This window comes from Marmota monax, unplaced genomic scaffold (assembly GCF_021218885.2).
Source record: "Marmota monax isolate L192 unplaced genomic scaffold, Marmota_monax_Labrador192_F-V1.1 WCK01_AAM20220418_F8-fsc00072, whole genome shotgun sequence".
Taxonomy (NCBI): domain Eukaryota; kingdom Metazoa; phylum Chordata; class Mammalia; order Rodentia; family Sciuridae; genus Marmota; species Marmota monax.
Genome location: NW_026692356.1, coordinates 9,900,616 through 9,921,113, shown reverse-complemented (window position 1 = coordinate 9,921,113; position 20,498 = coordinate 9,900,616). Strand labels below are relative to the sequence as shown.

The 20,498-nt window shown below is 36.3% G+C and overlaps 1 protein-coding gene across 1 annotated transcript; it reads right to left on the bottom strand.

The window, feature by feature from the left end:
* Positions 1-109: 109 nt before the first annotated feature.
* On the bottom strand, positions 110-14,711 carry LOC124091355 (aldo-keto reductase family 1 member C3). The gene is made up of 9 exons (XM_046442409.2): positions 14,557-14,711; positions 10,091-10,258; positions 9,172-9,288; positions 8,363-8,440; positions 7,822-7,944; positions 4,670-4,779; positions 4,247-4,412; positions 1,822-1,904; positions 110-366 (listed from the first exon to the last, which is right to left on the bottom strand). Exons 1-9 carry the CDS (start codon positions 14,638-14,640, stop codon positions 324-326), a joined length of 972 nt encoding a protein of 323 aa, XP_046298365.1. The 5' UTR covers positions 14,641-14,711; the 3' UTR covers positions 110-323.
* Between the last annotated feature and the right edge of the window lie 5,787 nt (positions 14,712-20,498).

Below are 20,498 nucleotides of genomic sequence, written 5' to 3'. Positions count from 1 at the left end.
AATGGGTTAGCATCCCCAAACACCTGCTTACAGGCTGGTAGCCAAATTAGTTTTTGTTCATAATGAGTCAAAAAGAAACTAGTCATAAATGTAACAGAGAAAGTGAATGTAAGAATCTTAAGGAAAACAAGTTTATTCTGTTTTCAGAAATTGACAAAAATGTAATTACTGGACTGGTGAACTTTGCTGTAGCAGAATGTAAGTTGTTAAGAAGCATGGATTAACAACAGAAGCGATGTGTCCAATCATCAGCATCTGAGCCACCTCCGGAATCGCAACTGAAGTCAGGGATACCAGTAGAAGTCAGGACAAAGGTGTCCAGATTAATATTCATCAGCAAATGGAAAATTTGGGTGGTCAGCCATACTAAAATTAGAAATAAAAATGTGTGACATAGACTCAGTGACTCCATTTCTACAAAGGAGTGACACCAAGGAGCTCCATTATACTTTCTGGGTGATTGTAGAATCTGCCATGTCTACTATCATGAATATAGCTTTAGGAAATGGTTTTATAGTTATAACTAATTATTCAAATTCTGTTTCCTTCCTGAGAACAGAACACAAAAATCTCACACAGATAAGAATTCACTCATATTCACCTTCTTTAGCTCTATCGGTCAATCTACCAATCAAATTAATCCTTTCTTATTTCATATCCTCAGTGAAAGCAGAAACAGATTGCACCACGTTTATTTACTTACATTGTGGAGGATGACACATCCTCCACAATCTAAGTAAATAAATAATCCTTGTATTAACTACTGGAGTTAATACAAGGATTTAGAAAAATGGCTGAATACAAGATAAACACAAGATAAACAAGATCAGGGCATTCATCTGCACACATATGCTACTAATAACCATAATCACAATATTTACAATAGCATCCAAGGCTTAGCAACAAGCCTGTGTGGGTTCTTGATAGCATCACACAATGTTACCTGCAAATTTTAAGAGATTCAAATAAAATGGGTATTGTTAAATAGAAAAATTAGGCCATGTTTAGAATAAGGACAAGTTCAGATACTGATCAATACAAAAGCTATTTTAGGTGTACAGTATATTGCTAGCCATCTCTCTTCCATTTCATTAATTCATTAATTTTTTGCTCACTGCCCATCACACATGACATGGTGCTAGATTCACATATGGAAAGAATGTTGTTTGTAAGATAGACCTGAAAACCCCTGGAGCTCACCGTATAATATTTACATCTCTATAGTAACAACACAACAGAAAATCATTACTTCTTGAAATACTTAATAGGTAACAAGAATTTCCAACTGCTTTTTACTGTCTCTTGACATTATGTTCCTACTTCATCCTTCATTTTTATCTATATTGCCAAAAATATTAGTAATGATAATAATAAACCAGCCAATATTTAAGCACATGTAACCATGGATTATCTAATCCCCTTTCAAACACCATCACATTAATTTCTATTATGAATTAACATTCCCACAGGCAGAAGGAACATAATATATTCCTTGTTGACCATCACTTATAATGTATGTCCAATGCCAGATTCTAAAACCCTAATGCATCAAAAGGAGTAAAGATTTTTTCATGACTATTAATCTCTTCAACAAGGGTGTTTTCTCTGCACATTCTTCCATTGTTGAATCTCTCTTCTCAAAACTACTTTATCCACTGAGTTGAGATGTCTACATTTTTTAATTCACAGCCAAATATTCTCCTCAATGGAAGCCTTTTGATAACCAAATGCAGTGTCTGGGTTCTGATCAAAAGTGTACTGAAAAGGAGGGAAAGACCTGAAATAACAACCAAAGGACACATGTCTACTAAAGTTACTTACAGCTTGAAAGTAGCATATCGAAAATTTCTGTTCAGGCCATCTAGGTCTTTCATGTCTTCTGCAGTCAACTCGAAATCAAAAACCTATCACACAGTAGAAAGTTTTTAGCCTATGTAGACTGCATATTGCAAATCTTGGAAATCCAATGAAATCATGTTGTTGCAGAAACATTTAATAATCTAAGAAGTTTCCAAAAGTTACTAAAGACATCAAAAGAACACTCAAATAGTCTGTAAATATCAGGTGACAAATAGAAATCACTTTTGACATGTAAGATATAGAAACTGTACAATTACAGACAAAAAGAAATTGCAAAAAGAAACTGTAGCAAAATAAGGCTAATGTTATCCCAAGATTACAGTGTCATACATTTTTTAAAAACCCAGAAAACTCTAGAGGCCACATTTTGAACTATGTAAGATAATTCCATGATTTTCAAGGATACAGTTTGTTTTCTATATTCCATCAATGGACAGATAAAAACTTCAACAATGACTTTTGTTCAACATTTTTATGCCAATAACTGTTAAGGTACTAATAATATCCTGCTTATAAAACAAAGGATCTAGCTCCAAGAATCATTTTGTCTAAATTTTAGGCATTTAAAACATGGAAATTTTTCAGGAATTGCTAACATACTGAAACAAATGGATAATTAAATCTTTGGTAATTTCCTTAAAAATGACAAAAGAGTAAAATTTAACAATTGAGGAATTGGATGAGTAGCATTCTCTGCATTCTTCTGTGAACTCTTCTGCACACTTGGAAATTCTTAAAATGAAAAGGGATATTTTATTCAAAGATTATCAAAATTATCACTCCTGTATGAATAAATGTAACAAAATTTATACAAATGCCTTCATAGATAAGTTTGGTGCAATATGTTTAAAGACTAGCTAAATATTGGAAATTCATATCACAATCATAGATTAGAATCTTTAAGTTTCAAAAAGTAGTTTCTTTCAAATTTATTAAGAGCTCCAATGCAATATAAAGCAAACAAGGACAATCTGCATCAACAATGATAAAATGATTGTTTTTAATAGAAAAGTAGTCAGAAATGCAAATCCTCTTGTTGGGATGTTTAACTAGGCATTTAAAAATTATGTCTGTATTTAGATTTTTATTTCATAATATTAAAAAAACTGCAGTTGAATTAAATGTGGAATTTAAGAGTTGTAAAAGTTTTGTAAAGAAATGTAATATAATACTGTTGAGTTCCCAATATAAGAAAAAACATGACATTCATCAACCACAAAATGAAGGCATAAAGACAAAAATTAGACAAGGAATTTTCTTCATGAAAATATAGCAAAAGGAGCATGGAAGTAAAAGTGGAATTGGGGAGGGAGAATATATTTCAACAAATATATCTAAATCTGAAAAATATATCCAGAGAATATAAAAGTGGTCAATTGTTTGCAAAAATGTTACCGCCAGTAATTCACATCTCCCAGTATCCAAACTCTTTCTTGTGTGAAATTGCAGCTTCTTTCGCTAAGAGACCATGTATGTTTCCCTATCTCCAGAATATTGCCTGGTCTCTAACTAAGTGGCCATTAGAACTTGGTGAAAGCAGCTATGTGCCCATTCTGAGGTGAGGCATGAGAAGGCTCTACAATGATCCATGCACCACCTGGGGACAGGGCTATATGATGAGATGAAGCCTGGGTCATCAACTGGTGGATGTGAACTTCTATGGAGGGGAGCTCAGACACCCCAGAGAACAGAGCAAGCAGGACTGAAGCAGAGGGAGCACATTGTCCTGGAAATGTATAGGAGAGTTCATTACAAAACCCGAGCAGCCAGGGTAGTTGAAAGACATTCACTGAGTTCAGGCTGAGCCAAGGCAAACAGGCAAATCATAGAATTATGAGGTAACAAAAGCTCTTTGTATTGACCTCAATATTGAGGGAGCTTTCTTTGCAAATACTCCAAGTAATGGTTTAATAAAATTCTCCCACTTGTAAATGAAAAGAAAAGCAAACTATTAAATGAGCAACTCATAAACTGACAGTCAACAGTGAAAAATTCAAATTGAATAAATATATGAATATTAAAATATATCAAGTATTTGGAGAAATGTAAGATAAAATTATAATTTATGGAATAAAAATCACCCAATCCAAATTCTCATTTCAGAATATTAAAAAAAAAAAAACAAAGATGTCACTTGCACAGGTTTACATATGCATGGCTAGAAATACTGAAAACCTGTGCTTTATCCAATCCTAATTTATTTTGCTACACTACCTGTCGCATTGTAGAGTAAGAAAACACACTTCTGAAAGCACCTGAAATCTTACATATGGAGGACATGCTGAGGATATTGACTTGGCACAAAAACATTCTTAGAGTATTCAAAGAAGCACACATGTAAAGGAGTCTGTGTAACAACCCCAGTGCCCACAGCCCTTCTCTATACCTGAATGTTCTCTTTGATCCTCTTCTCATTAAGACTCTTGGCCAGAACTATAACTCCTCTCTGCAGCTGGTAGCGGAGGGCAATCAGGGCTGGGGATCGCTTGTGCTTTTTTGCCAACGCACCAAGAACTGGATCATCCAAGAGAACTGGGGAGCTCGGGTCAACCCTGGAAGGAAAGACAGGAGACTATGGCATCTTTCTCCCATACTCTCCTCAGGTCTGTTGAGCCCACTCTAAACAGGGATCCTCAAATGCTGTCCCTGGACCGGCAGCATCAGTGTCCTATGGGATCTTCCCAGAAATGTAAATGTTCCACTCTTCCAGGGTCAGTTGAGAGTGACCTTTTGAACTCTGAGTCTTGTAGGACTATAGATAGCTCATCATTAATGGCATTTGAGGTCAACTCCCTGAGGTTCTCATTACCATTCTTTGTATCGTTGAGTTCCAAGAGCACCATAGGCAACCAGAACAATGTCTTTGGATTTGCAGAAGTCCAGCAGTTTCCTCTGGTTGAGGTAAACATGACATTCTACCTGCAGTGGACAAGATAGAAAGTATCTGATTCTAATAAACACTAATGTTAATATGAATCCAAAATGTCAAAGAAAAAGAAGCTGAATTTAAAAAATGGAAACTTGAGCCAAAATCAAGAGATATCCTCAAAGACTTATGAGGATAAGTTTGAAAGACCTTTGGAGGGCATTCTTCAGGTGACATCTGGTTAAATTTGTTCATCAAAAAAATTGTGCTGTGAATGGATAATTATGAATGCAATGCACTCCATTTATTATTATGTATGTAAGAAATAAATAAATAAGAACTAAAAAAAATAAAATAAAACAAAAAAAAATACATTTAACAACAACAAAAACAAAACAACCAATAAAACCAGATTCCAGAATTTAGGAAGCTTAGAATTCCACCTAACCATATCTGTAAGAACAAGTTCCAAATGGAACAAGTCAATGTGGGAGAATGTTATAGTCTGAATTTAATCAATACAGGTTATAGGTTATAGGCTATAGATTAGAAATTACAGGTTAATGAAATATTAATTAGTAAAACAATAGGATTATAAGATAAGTGTTATAGAATTAGTAATGTTAAGTTACTCCAGTCTGCCATAGTTATAAGATTAAAAAAAGTAACAATACAACAATATAATCACTGTAAGACATAGGATTTAAGTTGCTAACAATAAGATATAGATAATGTAAGGTGATAAGTATAAGCTCAAAAGTCTAATATAGTTACAGATAGTTACAGATAAATATAGAGATGGATGTAGGTTACTAGAACAGTAGTTAAATATAAGAAATAACTATAGACAAGTATAAGTAAGTAGGGACTCCATCTTCTTACTTCCCGTGAGGAACTTGTTACACAGGCCATTCTCAAGGTGTCTTTTTTTTTAATTATTTTGGGGTAGACCCATACACATGAGGATGTAGACCTACACAAATGAGGATATAGACCCCCCATAAAGGAGGATATGGTTTTCTGTTTTTGCTCTGCTAACTGCATTTACAACCCCTGTATTCTGCTTGCTTGCAATTTGCAAAATTCCATAGGAAGTTTCCTGGGGTATGATTTTCTTCTCTATTTTCTTCCTTAAATACTTTGGTCACAAACAACTTGTGGCTGATGTTCTTTCAGAGAGCTACTCAGTCTCTGACCAAAGCAATCCCTGGTCAGGTAAAATTGGCAAAATAAAATTCTTTGATTTGTTTCAAAGTCAGACTTCGTGTGTTTTCTGAGTTGTCTCCCCATTAAAAGAAAGTGACTCACACTTAAAAATCTCTCTCTGCAGAGCAAGAACATGCACAATGGAGACTTGAAACTCTGAGGCAATGCTGTTGTCATCAAAAGCAAGAGGTGAACCTGGGCAAGGTTCTGAAGTCTTCCATGCAACACCCAATAAAACTGGAAGGCAGGATGGGCATACCCTCCCTCTCCCCTCTCAGAGGATTTACTCTGTCTCTTGAGAGTCCTCTTTTCTTCTTTCTTATACTTTCTAATAAACTCATGGCCTGCTACTCTGAGCGACATGTCTGAAATTGTACTAGCATGATGCAAAAACTAGTAACTAAGGACTGCTCTGGCTGCCTTGGCTCCTCTGCAGGCCCTTGATCTGTAAGAAGACTAATTCCTAACTAATAGAAAATGGGAATGTAAAAACACGTTAACCGATATAATAAGACAGTTTGAAAAAGATCCTGGTTCAACATGTCACATGGAAAAGCACTGGAAGAACATTCTGTGTGAAAAGATCTTAAGAAACACGACAGAAAGCAACATGTGAACCACAGTTACATCCAGAAAAAGAGGAAGAACTATATACTATATTTCAGAAAAGCAATGGGAAATTTGAATACAGACTGGACATAGATGCTGTGAGAGACTTAAAATTCCTTTAGATAGAGTAATGGAATTGAGCTGTATGAGAGAACATCTTCATTCCTAGGAGATGTTCTCTGAGGTCTCTAAAAGTGAATATGCTCTAGTCTACAATTTACTTTGAAGTGATGTAGAAAGTATCACACATAAGAGTGCAGATGTACACACATAAATCAACATCTTGCAGTGAAAACAAAAGTCAACAGTTTTAGATAAAGCATGGAAAATATGGATGCCCAGTATTATCCTCTAACTTTTTCTGTATGTTTGAAAATATTCATGATAAAAAATTATTGGGGTAAAACTAATATGAATTTTTTCTCAATTTTTAACACTTATATTTGAAATTTATCATGCTCTATCAACATATATGAAATTCATGAATTTTATAAGCTCTGTTTTCCAAGCAAAGACAATTAATCCAACAGTGAATGTTGTCAAAAAGTAAGTTAGAGCACAGAACTATGCACAGAATAGATGTGATTACACAGTTGATTTTATATCTGAAAGCATCAAGAAAAGCGAGTAAAAGGGGCTCAGGCACAAGACCAACTGTACAATCAGCTAAAAGTTCCTGAATGTGGATCTCATTCATCATCAGTTATCACCATAAGCAACTAACTTCCTCGAATCCTTTAACTTTCACAAGCCCTACTTTACTCTTTCCTGTTAAATGTTCCTCTGAGTCCAGAAAGCTGAAGTAAGAGATAACAAGGACGAAAGAACCCAACCTCCACACCAACCTGACCATTGATCTCCTATTTTCTCTCTTTTCTTGCTCACTACCCATTCCTATGTACTGGCCTTCTTTCCTACACAAAATTCCCTCCACAGAACATTCACCCATCCAGTCTCAGTCATCCTTCATTGCTCAAGGACAAGCTCACCTTGCCCCTGAAGTCTGATGAACAACCACCCTCCTTTTTGGTCACCTTTACATAATCTGATTTCCCCATAAACTGAGCACTAAGATCTTCCCCTCATTTTCACTAAGGAGGATTCACCCAGCAGAGACACAATTGAGACTCTTCCATACACTCCGGGACAGTGGCACTAGTCTTAGACTCTTCTGTTCCACAAAGGCAAATGAACTGGGGGACAGGACCAATGGACACCCGGCAGTGATAAAGAAACAAAGAAGTGTTATAAGAGACGGCAGTGAGGCTCAGGGCTCTCACCTGGTTGCAGACAGGCTTATACTTGAGGCCTGGTTTATTCAGGATCATCTCCAGCTGCCTGCGGTTAAAGTTGGACACCCCAATGGACTTGGCCAATCCTGCATCCTTGCACTTCTCCATGGCCTTGGGAGGAAGGGGTTGGGAAGAGGCATTTGTACAATGGACTATGTCAGTATAAAGTCCACACAGAACTGTTAATAGGAGCACTGTCAGGTAATGACAACAAAGCTGATGAACTGACTATTAACAAGAGAAAGATGGTAAAGATAATTGGGCACAGTACTGAGAGCCAGAAAAGGAATCCCTGTGTCCTTGGGAAATCAGACATCACTGCATGTGCAGGCAGGTGGTGCATTTCTCACTGTCACCATTTTTCTCTGATGTTTCCCTCTACTATATTCCAGTAATTCATTCCTCCCCACCACCCTAAGAAAAATCCTCTCTAAAATATAATGATTGCTTGTCCTACAATTTCAGGAGAAAGCATGACCTGACTGTCACCCTGTGGGCCTCCTATGTGATCACTCTCTCAGGCACTCACCTCCCACACAGCACAAAGATCCACGTGGTCATATATTGTTTTTCCATTTTCATCTTTTGGAAAAAGCTCTTCCCCTGGCTGGAATAGAAGTGATCATCACAGCAATCTTGCCACATTCATATGTCCATGTATAGCAATGATGCTAGGTGTATTTATGGAATGGAACATTCAAGCCCATGAAATAAGTGGAGTATCACTCTATATTCATCTGTTTACAAAGTGTTTGCATGTGGATGTAAGGAATACCATTAGGTGCTTATCCTCCTGTATTCACTTACATCAAATTATCTATATGCTTTTATATATATGTATAATTTTAAAAGATTTTTGCAGTTCTCCTCATAGAGTCTCCTACTTGGCTTATGTTACTTTTCCTGTCCCTATACATTGCCCTGTGTCAATTCCTCTCTTTCACTGGGAGGGTACAGGTTTGCATTCAATTAATCACAGCAATAGTGAATTTCAGTGATGACACAGGTTAAACAATATTCCTTATCTACCTGGACACATGTGTGTCCATGAATATATATGTGTACCTAAGATGGTCATTCAAGTTTCTATCCAAGATTGATTTGATGCTGGAAGATGAAGAGACCCTATCAAATATTAATCACTATGAAGCTTGAATTGCCCCAAAGTCACATTTACGACCAATGGAAAAGGCTAAACCAAAACCAAGCAAACCTCTAGTAATTCAGATATAATGGATGAATAAACAGACATGATTGAAGCTTCATTCAATCATCTATGGTAATAATGGTCATGCTGACGGCTGAAATTAAATAAGTTTGATGATGCAAGTTTCCTACCTTCAGCTCCATTGGGGAATGAATAAGATAGAGGTCAACATAGTCAAAATTAAGTTTTTTCAGTGATTTTTCCAAACAAGATTGGACGAGCTCTGGTCGATGAAAAGTGGACCATAGCTGCAGAGGTTAATAAAAGGAAATTGGACTGGATTAACATGTTGCCCATATTTGGAAGATTGAAACATTTGAAACATTGAAACACACATTTTTATTTTGCTTAGATACTATGGATCACAGGGATGATGTTCTCTTCAGGACTTGGGTTTCCATTCATCTGACTTATTTATGTAAACTGGATTATATATTTTGTTTTTTATTAGTTGATCAATTGAACTATGGAAGGAATTACTCAAGCAATATAATTCTATTGCATAACAATAATGAATTTCTGAATTGTGTTTCATAGAATTTACAAAACTATTGTTACTCTCTCTCATCTATCCACTTCAAAAGATAAGAATTAATATTTTTCTATTTATAAAACTGAAAGGAAACACATTTTGACCATTTTAATATGTGCAAGACATGAATCAACACACGTTAGCTATACCTTGTTTACTACCCATAGACTGACCGACATTGTTCTCTAAAAAAATCAAAAATGTAAAATGTTGATATTTAGAATGATGAGAAAATTTAGCAAGTTTCCCAGGATATAATGAAACCATAATTCTTCCTAATACCATAACCAATACTAAATCATAGTGCTGATTGGAGAATCAGGAAAGTAAAGGAACTTTAATATCATAAACTTAGAGACTATGAGTAGCAATTCATAATCTTTCTCTATTATGATACTGGATATTATATGTGAACAAATATTGTATCAATGGTCACTTCCATCAAGAATTGATCACCTAACATAATTGTCAATTCTTCATATCACATTCCAGTAATTTTTGCACTGTATACACAATACCTTTGAAGTATAGAATATGTCTTCTCTCTTCACAGTGCCATCTGCAATCTTGCTTCTAATGGCCAGTCCTACCTCCTCTTCTACTTGGTATGCATAAGCACAATCAATATGGCGGAAACCAGCTTCTATAGCTATTTTGGTGGCCTCTATTGTCTTACTATTAGGCACCTAGAGAAACAAACAACACCAGAAATGACTTTGAGAATCATATTGTGAGTAGTTACTCATAACACAACGGACAATTCACTAAACAAGAAGGAATTTTATATTGTGATGTTTTCTTCAGACAACTTAATTGTGTGATAAGGGACTTTGAATACCCAATTTTCTCTTCTGTAAGGCTGAAGGAAATTGACAAAAAGCAATATTGAATGTCATGGGCAGAAGCAGAAACTTCACAAAACTCAACTTTGCCCATGTATTGTGTTAGGTCTGTATTTGGAATAATGACCCCAAATCTACTTTGTTTGGGCATGTCCTAGAAGACAAGAATCTGGCATCCAGCAAGCCTTTTCAAACACAGAAATCTTAGTACACTGGCAGCCAAGGACCCCAGGAGCAACTCAAGTTCAGTGATTTTCTACAAGAAATCATAGGACACAGCCCACAGGTATAGTCATGTTATCATTTATGTGACAAAGTCACTAAGTAATATTAATAAAGGAAAAGAGGATATGGAATGAGTACAGAAGACATACTGTGCAAGGTACCATAAAACATCTCCCAATGAAGACACCAAAATATACTAAATTCCACCTACAGTGAATTTTGAAATAACATGGAAAATATTTTGTACAAGAAAAGCTGTTGAGATAATTTCCTAAGGTTTTCAGTAGGGCTGTTTAAATTGATACGCTCTGCTAGGACATCCCACAGTTCCAGTCTCCCAGAGAAACGTATATATATCATTCTAAAGAAAAGAGGATAGTAAAACACCATGGCCCTGCATGTCCCTTTCCAAAAAAAAACATGGTCTAACTATGGAATAATGAGATTAAGCTTGGTCCTGTACATGCATACACATATTATCTTGAAGGACTCTGACTTTCTCTCATACATGTGGAAATGAGGGCAAGCTAATATTACCTGTGGAATGATGCTTTTTGCATGTATGCCTGCACAGTGGCTCCATGGGATGTTGATCAGATAACCAAATTAAGCAAGTTAATGCTGATGATGTCACTGTTTCTTGCAGCCCAACATATAAAACCCCTCTCTTGAGCCTACAGAATGGGAGAAAATCTTTGCCACTTGCACTGCAGATAACACATTATTTTGCAAAATATACAGTGAGTTTGAATATCTTAACCCCCCCAAAAATCAATAAAGAGATAAAGGACGTGAACAGACACTTGCCAAAAGAAGAGATCAAACAGTCAAAAAGTACATGAAGAAATGTTCAAAATCTTCAGTAATTAGAGAAATGGAAACAAAAACCACATTGATATTTCACCTCACTAAAATCAGAATGGCAACTATCAAGAATACAGGAAAAAACAACTGTTGATGAGAATGTAGGGGGAAAGATACACTCATTCGTTTCTGGTAGAACTGCAAATTGGTATAACCACTCTGGAAAGCAGTATGGAAATTCCTCAAAAAACTAAGAATGGATCAACCATTTGACCCAGTTATACCATTACTATATATATATACAGATAGATAGATAGATAGATATAGATATAGATATATAGAGATATAGATATAGATATAGATATATAGAGATATAGATATAGTTATAGATATAGATATAGATATAGATAGATAGATAATAGATATATATAGATAATATATCCAGAGGAGTTAAAATCAGCATACTACAGCAAAATCAGAATACAACTGCTAAACTATGAAACCAGACTAGATGCCCTTCATCAGATGAATGGATAAAGAAAATGTAGTTTATATACACAGTGGAATATTACATAGCCATAAAGAAGAATGACTTTATGATATTTGCCAGTAAATGGATAGATCTGGAAAGTATAATGCTAAATGAAATAATCCCATCTCAAAAAAGCAAAGGTCAAATGTTCTCTGTGATATGTGGATGCTAATACACAATAAGCAGGAAAGGATAGGGAAGAATAAAAGTTCAGAGGATCAGACAACAGAGAAAGAAGAGAAGGGAGGTAGGATAGGAATAGAAAAGAAAATGGAATAAAACTGACCTTAATTTTCCTATGTTCACATATCAAGATACTACAATGAATCTCCACATCATGTACATCACAAGACTGGGATCCTAATTAGATTACTATATACTCCATGTTTGTATAAATATGTTGAAATAGACTCTGCTGCATGTATAACTAAAAGGAACAAATAAAACATTCAGGTTGAAACCCCTCTATCTGTGGTGACTGGGATAGAACTGAAGGCACTATGGAAAGGATAAGTGTTGCTCATCCAACCATTGAGCACAGGACAAAATGTCCTGAGGTGAAGGAAGCCCTGCTTGGGAAAACAATGTGAGGGAGGCAGATGCTGTGGTTCAACTGGTCACTGCTGGACCCTCCCCATAGACATTCCTCACTAATGACTTCTGGCTTGTATGCAGTCTCCAGGGATTTTCTCTGGTCTTTTGGCAAACTATCCCATTGCCCTGGAACAACAGGACTATGAACATGACTGCAGAATACATAAATACACTCCACTGTCTGTACCTTTGGGGAGAACCAGTATCCTTATGTGTTGTGGAAAAAATCCAAGTAACCAGATGCCCTCCAGGGGCCAGATTGATAATATGTTCTTGAACAAAGAGCAATGTGCTATGTCACCTCTGGCCAACAACCATCTCTCTATATGACAGACAGAACTAAACACTGGCTGCGGGAAAAAATGTATATTCTAAAGATGTAGACTTACGAAATAATACTCATCTTGTAGGGGTTATTCACACAAGCATCAACCCTTAAAGCTAACTCTCTATCATTTCTAGAAGATATAATAAGAGTAAGGTTGACAATTATTGCATGGTCTGCAAAATTTGGACAGTGATTTGAAAGTTCATTTATTAAAGAATAAAAAGGTAGATCAAACACATTCTTTTCTGTTTTAAAAAGTTCAAAAGTTTCTGTTTTTTCCATGCAATCCAATAAAATGCCATACTGCATCCTACCACCACCCTCTGCTGATACTAGCCCTGTATTTCTTATGTGTAAGGGTACTTGGAGCAGGGCTGAAGCCCTAGTGAAACCCTTCATGCCCCTTTTCCCTACAATGTAACCAAGTCCTGCCACAGGTCTTACAATTGCTCTCTGGATGTTTCCTTAAGACTTACAGAAGGAAAAAGTTTAAATTCAAACTTCAGGGAATTGATCTCTTGTCAAACAATTAAGTGGTCAGAGAATGATACTGGAATACAAAACTTGTTCCAGTCTAGTGAACTTAGCTTGCTCTACTTCAGAGGGTCATCTATCAATACAACACGCGTGAACAATGACCAATAATTCACAAATACCCTTGTTAGGTCCCAGTTTGACTTATCCAGGATGTTATACATTCAGGTAAATTTCCCACAGTTGAGAGCACATGAAAAATTCTACTAAGCCAAGGTCCAACATTTTCTGTGAAATGCCAAAGGCTATCTCACAGTGGAAAGGAAGTATTCCCCGTCAATGATTCTATGCTTCTCATCTCAAGTTGCCACAGTCTGGCTGGGCACAAATGCCGCAGTCTGGCTGGGCACACAATCACGAGCCACCACACAGCTTGTAGATTCAAACAGCAACTCTTTATTCCCGAACTCACACCAGCCGTCTACAATCACGTTCTGGGGAAATCCACGTTCTCTGCCCAAATCCACCTCCACTGGGCTTCTGTCTCCCAAAATATACTGTCTGAATCCCGTGAGAACTCAAGGGGAACTCAGGCAGCAGGATACACCCTATTCCCAGCAGGAATAATCTTAAACCTTAAACCTGGAACCTAAACCGGGAACGCCCTAATCCGCCTTGGTCCTTGAACAAGGTCACCTACATTCAATGTCACTGCAACATGGGGTACGCTGGCAAGGAAATCGTCATACCTACTTGGCTAATGGCTCCCAGCATCAAGTGCCTTTTGCTGCACAAATGTCTCTGGATCTTGTCTGTTTAGAAGATCAAAAAAAAAATCCCAAAGTATAGAAATAAACAGAAAGCATTACCAGTGAAAACCAAGTGCTGACATTCATGTTTCTACTAAATTGTTTCAATACACTGACATTTGGTAGGTGGGAGGACATGAGTGCCTGGAGTACTCAATGGGTGACCCCACCATCAGACAGTGAAGTAGAGCAATCAATGTCTGAGCACTGTCTCTCCTGCACATGGAATAGCTCTCGCCTGGAGAAATAGAGAACCACTTTAGCCCCCTCCCACTGAGTGTTATATACAAACCAAGTAACTTGACAACCCAGATTGGATTCCATTCATCCTGTGTCTACTTTCTTTTGAACCCTGAACCCAACCCCTTACTGTTACCTCTTGAGGTTTATAGGTGCCAAAGCCCAGCCTAGGAATGAAGTGACCATCATTGAGCTCCACATACTGATGTTTGGAATTCATTGCCTGTGACTCCTCAGCCTGAGTAGGTTCTGCTTCTTCTTCTGCCTTCTAGTGCACTAAATAATTGGATTTCACAACTCCATCTGCTTATCTAATGGTTGACCAATTTAGTTGCTGTCTAATGATTAGACAATATTTTATAGGAGGAGTGGGGTTAAAGCAATATTTCACATGTGAGAAGAGAATTAGAACCAGTTCATAATTTAATATGGAAAATATCTTAAGCAATTTAATACACAATGATAAAATGATGTTTTTAGTAAATTTTCTGATTACCAAATTTTCATGAATAATTTTAAGAGATTGATAGATTATTGACCAATTTTTAAGCTAAAAACCTCAGATCCCTCTTCTTTTGTTAGGTTTTGTTATTGGAATCTGTTGTGTTGTTGTTCATGATGACACCACTTCTTGATCATACACTATTAGAAATGATGAACTACCATACACCATGCACACAAACACAAAGCATTTTTTAAAAAGGATTATGAGCATTGGGGAGGGAGGGTATCAGAAAAACAATCAAATGTTAAAATGAACAAAACTTACCCTTTTTAATTTTCTCAGAGTTAAAATATTTTCCATAATTAGACAACCATGTCCCAAGAGGATGCAGACCTGACAAATGTACTCATTGTGACATTCTTCTCAGTGGAAGACAAATTATTACAGCCACAGAAAGTTATTTTGCAATAGGCAATCAGAGACTAACGTTTATTATAGCTTTTACCTTTAAGGTAACTTTGAGAAAACTATCAAGAAGTAAGATGCAAAACTAAGACATTTTATATTTTTATGGACTTGTTCAACATTATTGATAAAAGTAAAAAATGGGAAAATCTTAAATTATTGAAAATTTTGGAATAGTTGTTTAGACATTGATGCACTGATGAAATAGAATATTTGAAGCAATTAAAAATCAAACATGAATGTTTATTATAAAAAATTATTAAGTAAAGGTATAAGGGCTTTTAATTAAGTTACAAGACAAGGGAATATATTATAATCAACAACATATTATGTTCCTAAAAGATTCATGATACAAAAGGAAAGACTATGAACTGTATTTATTCTTTCTGAATAATGAGACTAGGATTGAACTCTTACATAGTTTTTAATCACCTAGATTTTTTGTTCATTTTATAATTTGAAAAAAGTGTTTATTATATAAATTGAAAATTTCTGCACACTACACAGATATTATTTTCTTGTGGTTTTGATTTTGTTAAGATGAAGCCCTCTCTCAATCACACAGTATTTGAAGCAATGAACTGTCTTACCCAAAACACACACACACACAGAATTTTAAAGGACTGCTGAGTTTAAATTTTGACACCCCTCCCATAAAAAGAATCAAATTAAAATTGAAAAAAATAGACTTTTTATCTTTCTCATTGGCAAAATATTTTCTGAATCTTTATATTTTGCTTTCAATGAAAATGTGCATTGCTGATAAATGTGCAATCATAAGAAGTGTGCACCAGGGCTGGGGTTGTGGCTCAGCGGTAGAGCGCTTGCCTGGTGCGTGCGAGGCCCTGGGTTCGATCCTCAGCACCACATAAAAATAAATAAAGGCATTGTGTACAACTAAAAGAAATGTTTAAAAAAAAAAAGAAGAAGAAGTGTGCACCAAAAAAGGTGATAAGTCACACTGCTTAGTGAAGGAAAAATGACTGACAGCTCTAAGAAATCATTTCACAATATGCTACTGAACCCTTAGGGTGCTTCTGAAATGTGTGACTCTGAGTGATTGCTAAATCTTCTGTATGTATTTTAGTTCCCTACAAAAAAATATATCATTTTTGTAGCCTAAGAAAAGTGTTTGCTTAGACAAGGTGACAAGTTCTGACTATGAAAATTAAACAGAAAGGAATTTCCTGACAGATATCCAGACCTGTAAACTCTCTCTCAAACTGCTTATGCTCAGTGCCACAAACATCACTGAGAGCCCTCAGTCTTCTCTGCTGTTTCTCCATTTACTACTAAAATTCTGCCTATTCCTCCTGTGAATACAAACTTGGATTATGGTGTCTCCTGACTTTATCTTGGTTGCATTTCCTGGAAATTGTCTCCATCTCTCTTCTCTCTGAGATAAGAATGTTTTTCTGCACTGACCCTGGCCTCCAGGTAATCTACTTGGATATGGTACCATGTGCCCAATCTCTCCCTGAATGTCCTGGACACAGGGCCAGCACACCTTTGCTCCACATCCAGAAACCTCACTAGTAAACAACTTCACAAAAATTCCATGGTGAACTCTGCTTCTTTAGAGAATTCACCATGGAATTTATTGTATGTATTTTAGTTTATTGGGGTTCATTGAAAAATTGAGGGCTAATTTAAAACACAGAAAAAGTGAAATGATCAGATTACAACAGGAATAAAAATAGTATGGACATATATAAACATTCATATCAAATCCAGCAGATTCTCAAATGATAAATTCTAATGAGAACTTCAGTGTCTAAAATATATCCAAACAATCCTCCATTGAGAGAAATTTTACCATATCCTGTAACAAACAACAGAGCTATTAAATTTGGGAGCTAAGAGGGTTAGTTATTCCCACATTATATACAAAAATTTGCATCTATACATTCAAGTAAGATGTAAGTCCAGCTCTTTATTTTGTTATAAGCAGTTATATTGAGACTATTGCAACTTTGATAATGTTGGGCAAATATTAGGAGAAGAATCTACCATCTCAAAGACTAGAGCTAAGACCAGTCCCTGTTTGTTTCCACTGAGACACACTCTTCCCAAATTGTGTGATCCCTTGAGTTTGGCATACTGTGCATATTGATGATGATCAGCCCAGCTGTTTAACAAGGGCTCCAAGTGGAAAAGAGATGGCTACTACCTTGAGATTTCAATATCTAATGGGGAATATAGAAAAGCAAAATATCAAAAGAGGCTTATAACAATTTGCCTGAAATGGTAAGGACTATTTCTTCTTCTCCAGACTATGGAAATTTTGTGTTAGAAATTTAAATATCCAACAAAAAGAAAATATTAAATTTATGAAGGCTGATTACCATAAGTGAGAGCCATGATGTGAAATTATGCAGATCAATATCAAATAAGGAAAAAGCTGCTTTTAATGTTGTATTGAGTGCTGAAAGTTGTAATATTGGAGAAAATGCTAGGTTAGGATGCTTTCAGTTGTAAGAAACAAAATTCAACTAAATTAGGTTTAAAACTTGAGGAAATTGTTGTAGGTTGCTAATTTGTTGCAAATAATACTTGGTTTCCTAATTATTATATTAGGAATATTGAAATATTATACATGTATTATAGGAAAATACAGCACTAGGTTATTTATTTCAGATCTTTCTACTTTTTGATATAGACCCTTAATATCTATATGATGAGGCCTAGAAACTCCAAACTTCCATCTCAGATAACAAGCGAAAAGCATGCCTCAAAAAATGTGGTCTTTTAAGACTGCTATCTTCTTGACACTGTTACATTACCCACTTCTTGGTACACTCCTTTCTTTCTCTTAGTTTAAATTTCTACCCAACATATGTTGATTTTCCCAGTCATTTTTTTATTTGTTCTAACTAGTTACATGTGACAGTAGAATGTATTCTACACATCATACATACATGGAGTATTACTTCTCATTCTTCTGGTGGTACAAGATGTAGAATCACACTGGTCGTGTAAACATATATGCACATAGGGTAATAATGTCCAATTCGTTCTACTATCTTTCCTACTCCTATGCCCCTACCCTCCCTTCACTCCTCCTCTCTGCCTAATCCACAGTACTTCTATTCTTCAGTAGCCACCCCCCCTTACTATGAATTAGCTTCCCCATATCAGAGAAAACATTCAGCCTTTGTTTTGGGGGGTTGGCTTATTTTGCTTAGCATGATATTCTCCAGCTCCAAAGGGGAATGAAGGGAAGGGAGAAGGGGTCGAATAGGAAAGACAGTGGAATAAATCTGACTTAACTTTCCTATGTTCATATATGAATACACCGCAGTGCAACTCCACATCATGTACAACCACAAGACTGGGCTCCTAATTAGAATAAGATATACTCCATGTTTGTAATAATATGTCAAAATACACTCTACTGTTATGTACAACTAAAAAGAATAAATAAAAACAATGCAAGTTATAACCCCTCTCTCTATGGTGTGGAAAGGATAAGTGTCACTAATCCCACCAGGGTTCACAGGACAAAACATCATGAAGAAGAGGAAACTCTGCTTGGCAAAGCAATGTGAGAGAGGGAGGTGCTGTCTGTTCAGCCTGTCACTGCTGGACCCTCCTCATAAGCATTTCTCAATAAAGACTTATGCCTTGTGTACAGTCTACAGATACTTTCTCTGGTCTTTTGGCAACCTATCCCACTGCATTGGAACAACTAGACTATGAACACAGCTGCAGAATACATAAATGAACTCCACTATTCATAACATTTTAGGGACATCAACCATTATTGTGTATTATAAAAAAGTGAAAAATCAATGTTCCCAGATACCAACCAGGGGCCATAATGATAATATGCTCTTGAACAAAAAGCAATGTGCTATGTCAACTCTGGCTCATATCTGTATCTATATATGATAGAACTAAATACTGGCTGGGGAAAAAAGTGTATACTCAAAGGATATAGATTTACAAATAAGAAATTGTGCTCATAATGTACTATTCACAAAAACATTGGCCCTTACAGTTAGATCTCTTTCTTTTGTGGAAGATATAATATGAGTGAAATTTATAAGTATTGTGAAACCAGTCTTGAAAATCAGGATTGATTCCCCATTCCAGTGGTGTTGAAGATTGAACACCCAAGAAACACTGAGGCAAGAGCAAAAAGTTTTATTTCAAGGATTGAACAGAAAGAGACAAGACTACTCTGAAGAGGAAGGGGTCCATCGCTTGTGCTCTGGGAGGGGGGTGCCTTGCCCCTTTCATAGATTTCAAGTTTCCCTTCTTCTCATGCCCCATTCTCCCATCCTTCCCAAAAGGTTCAATGGCCAAGGGCAGGAAAGTAGCCACCCAGGATGTACTCATTAAAAACTCCTTGCTGGAAGGAACATTTCGCTGAAGGCAGGTAACTTTGGCAACAGGTTGGAGGAGGGGAAAGTGCTCTGCAAGTATTAGCATTTTCTTTTGGATCAGCCCCCATCTTCCTAACTCAATCATTCATTCTCTACACTGACGGTCCTGCTGCCCCAGTCTCATTACTCTCTCTGATTTTGGGAACCCTTAATGCTATGAGGGGAAATGAACAATGACTGCTCTGGCTGCTTTGGGCTGAGAGGGTTTGATGTGGGGCAAGAAGTTTTGGTTTCCTTTTTAGGAATGTTTTGGTTCAGTTGAGGGGTCCCTTGTAAAAATCTGGTTTGGAAAGAACAAGTTGTAAAGTTATCTGTGATGTCTATGTTTCTATGAGATATATAAGAAAACATGAGTACTAGAATGAGATAAATACAAAATAAATATTGCAGCATCTGGAACATGTCGATGAACATTGTGATGATAGAAACCAGTCATTTTCATCAGGAGGTACAAGAGCTAAGAAGTTGTTTCCATGACAAGATCATGGAAATATGGCATGACCTATATTTGGGAATGTAAATCTTTGAGGATATTAGTAACATTGCCAGAGTCACTATTAATGTAAACACAACATTTAGTTGTACATCTTAAGTTACATTAAAAGAACTATTGCCTTTTTTTAAAATGCCCAAGTATGGCTGTGCTTTAATTATAATTTGTGTTGCTAGGTATTTAAGAACAAGCTGGTCAAATTGACCTTGTTCCTATCTATTGTTAAGAATCAGCTTAATTCCCTCAGGGGTCACTTTTGGGAAATTGTGACATCTTTGGTCCTCTAG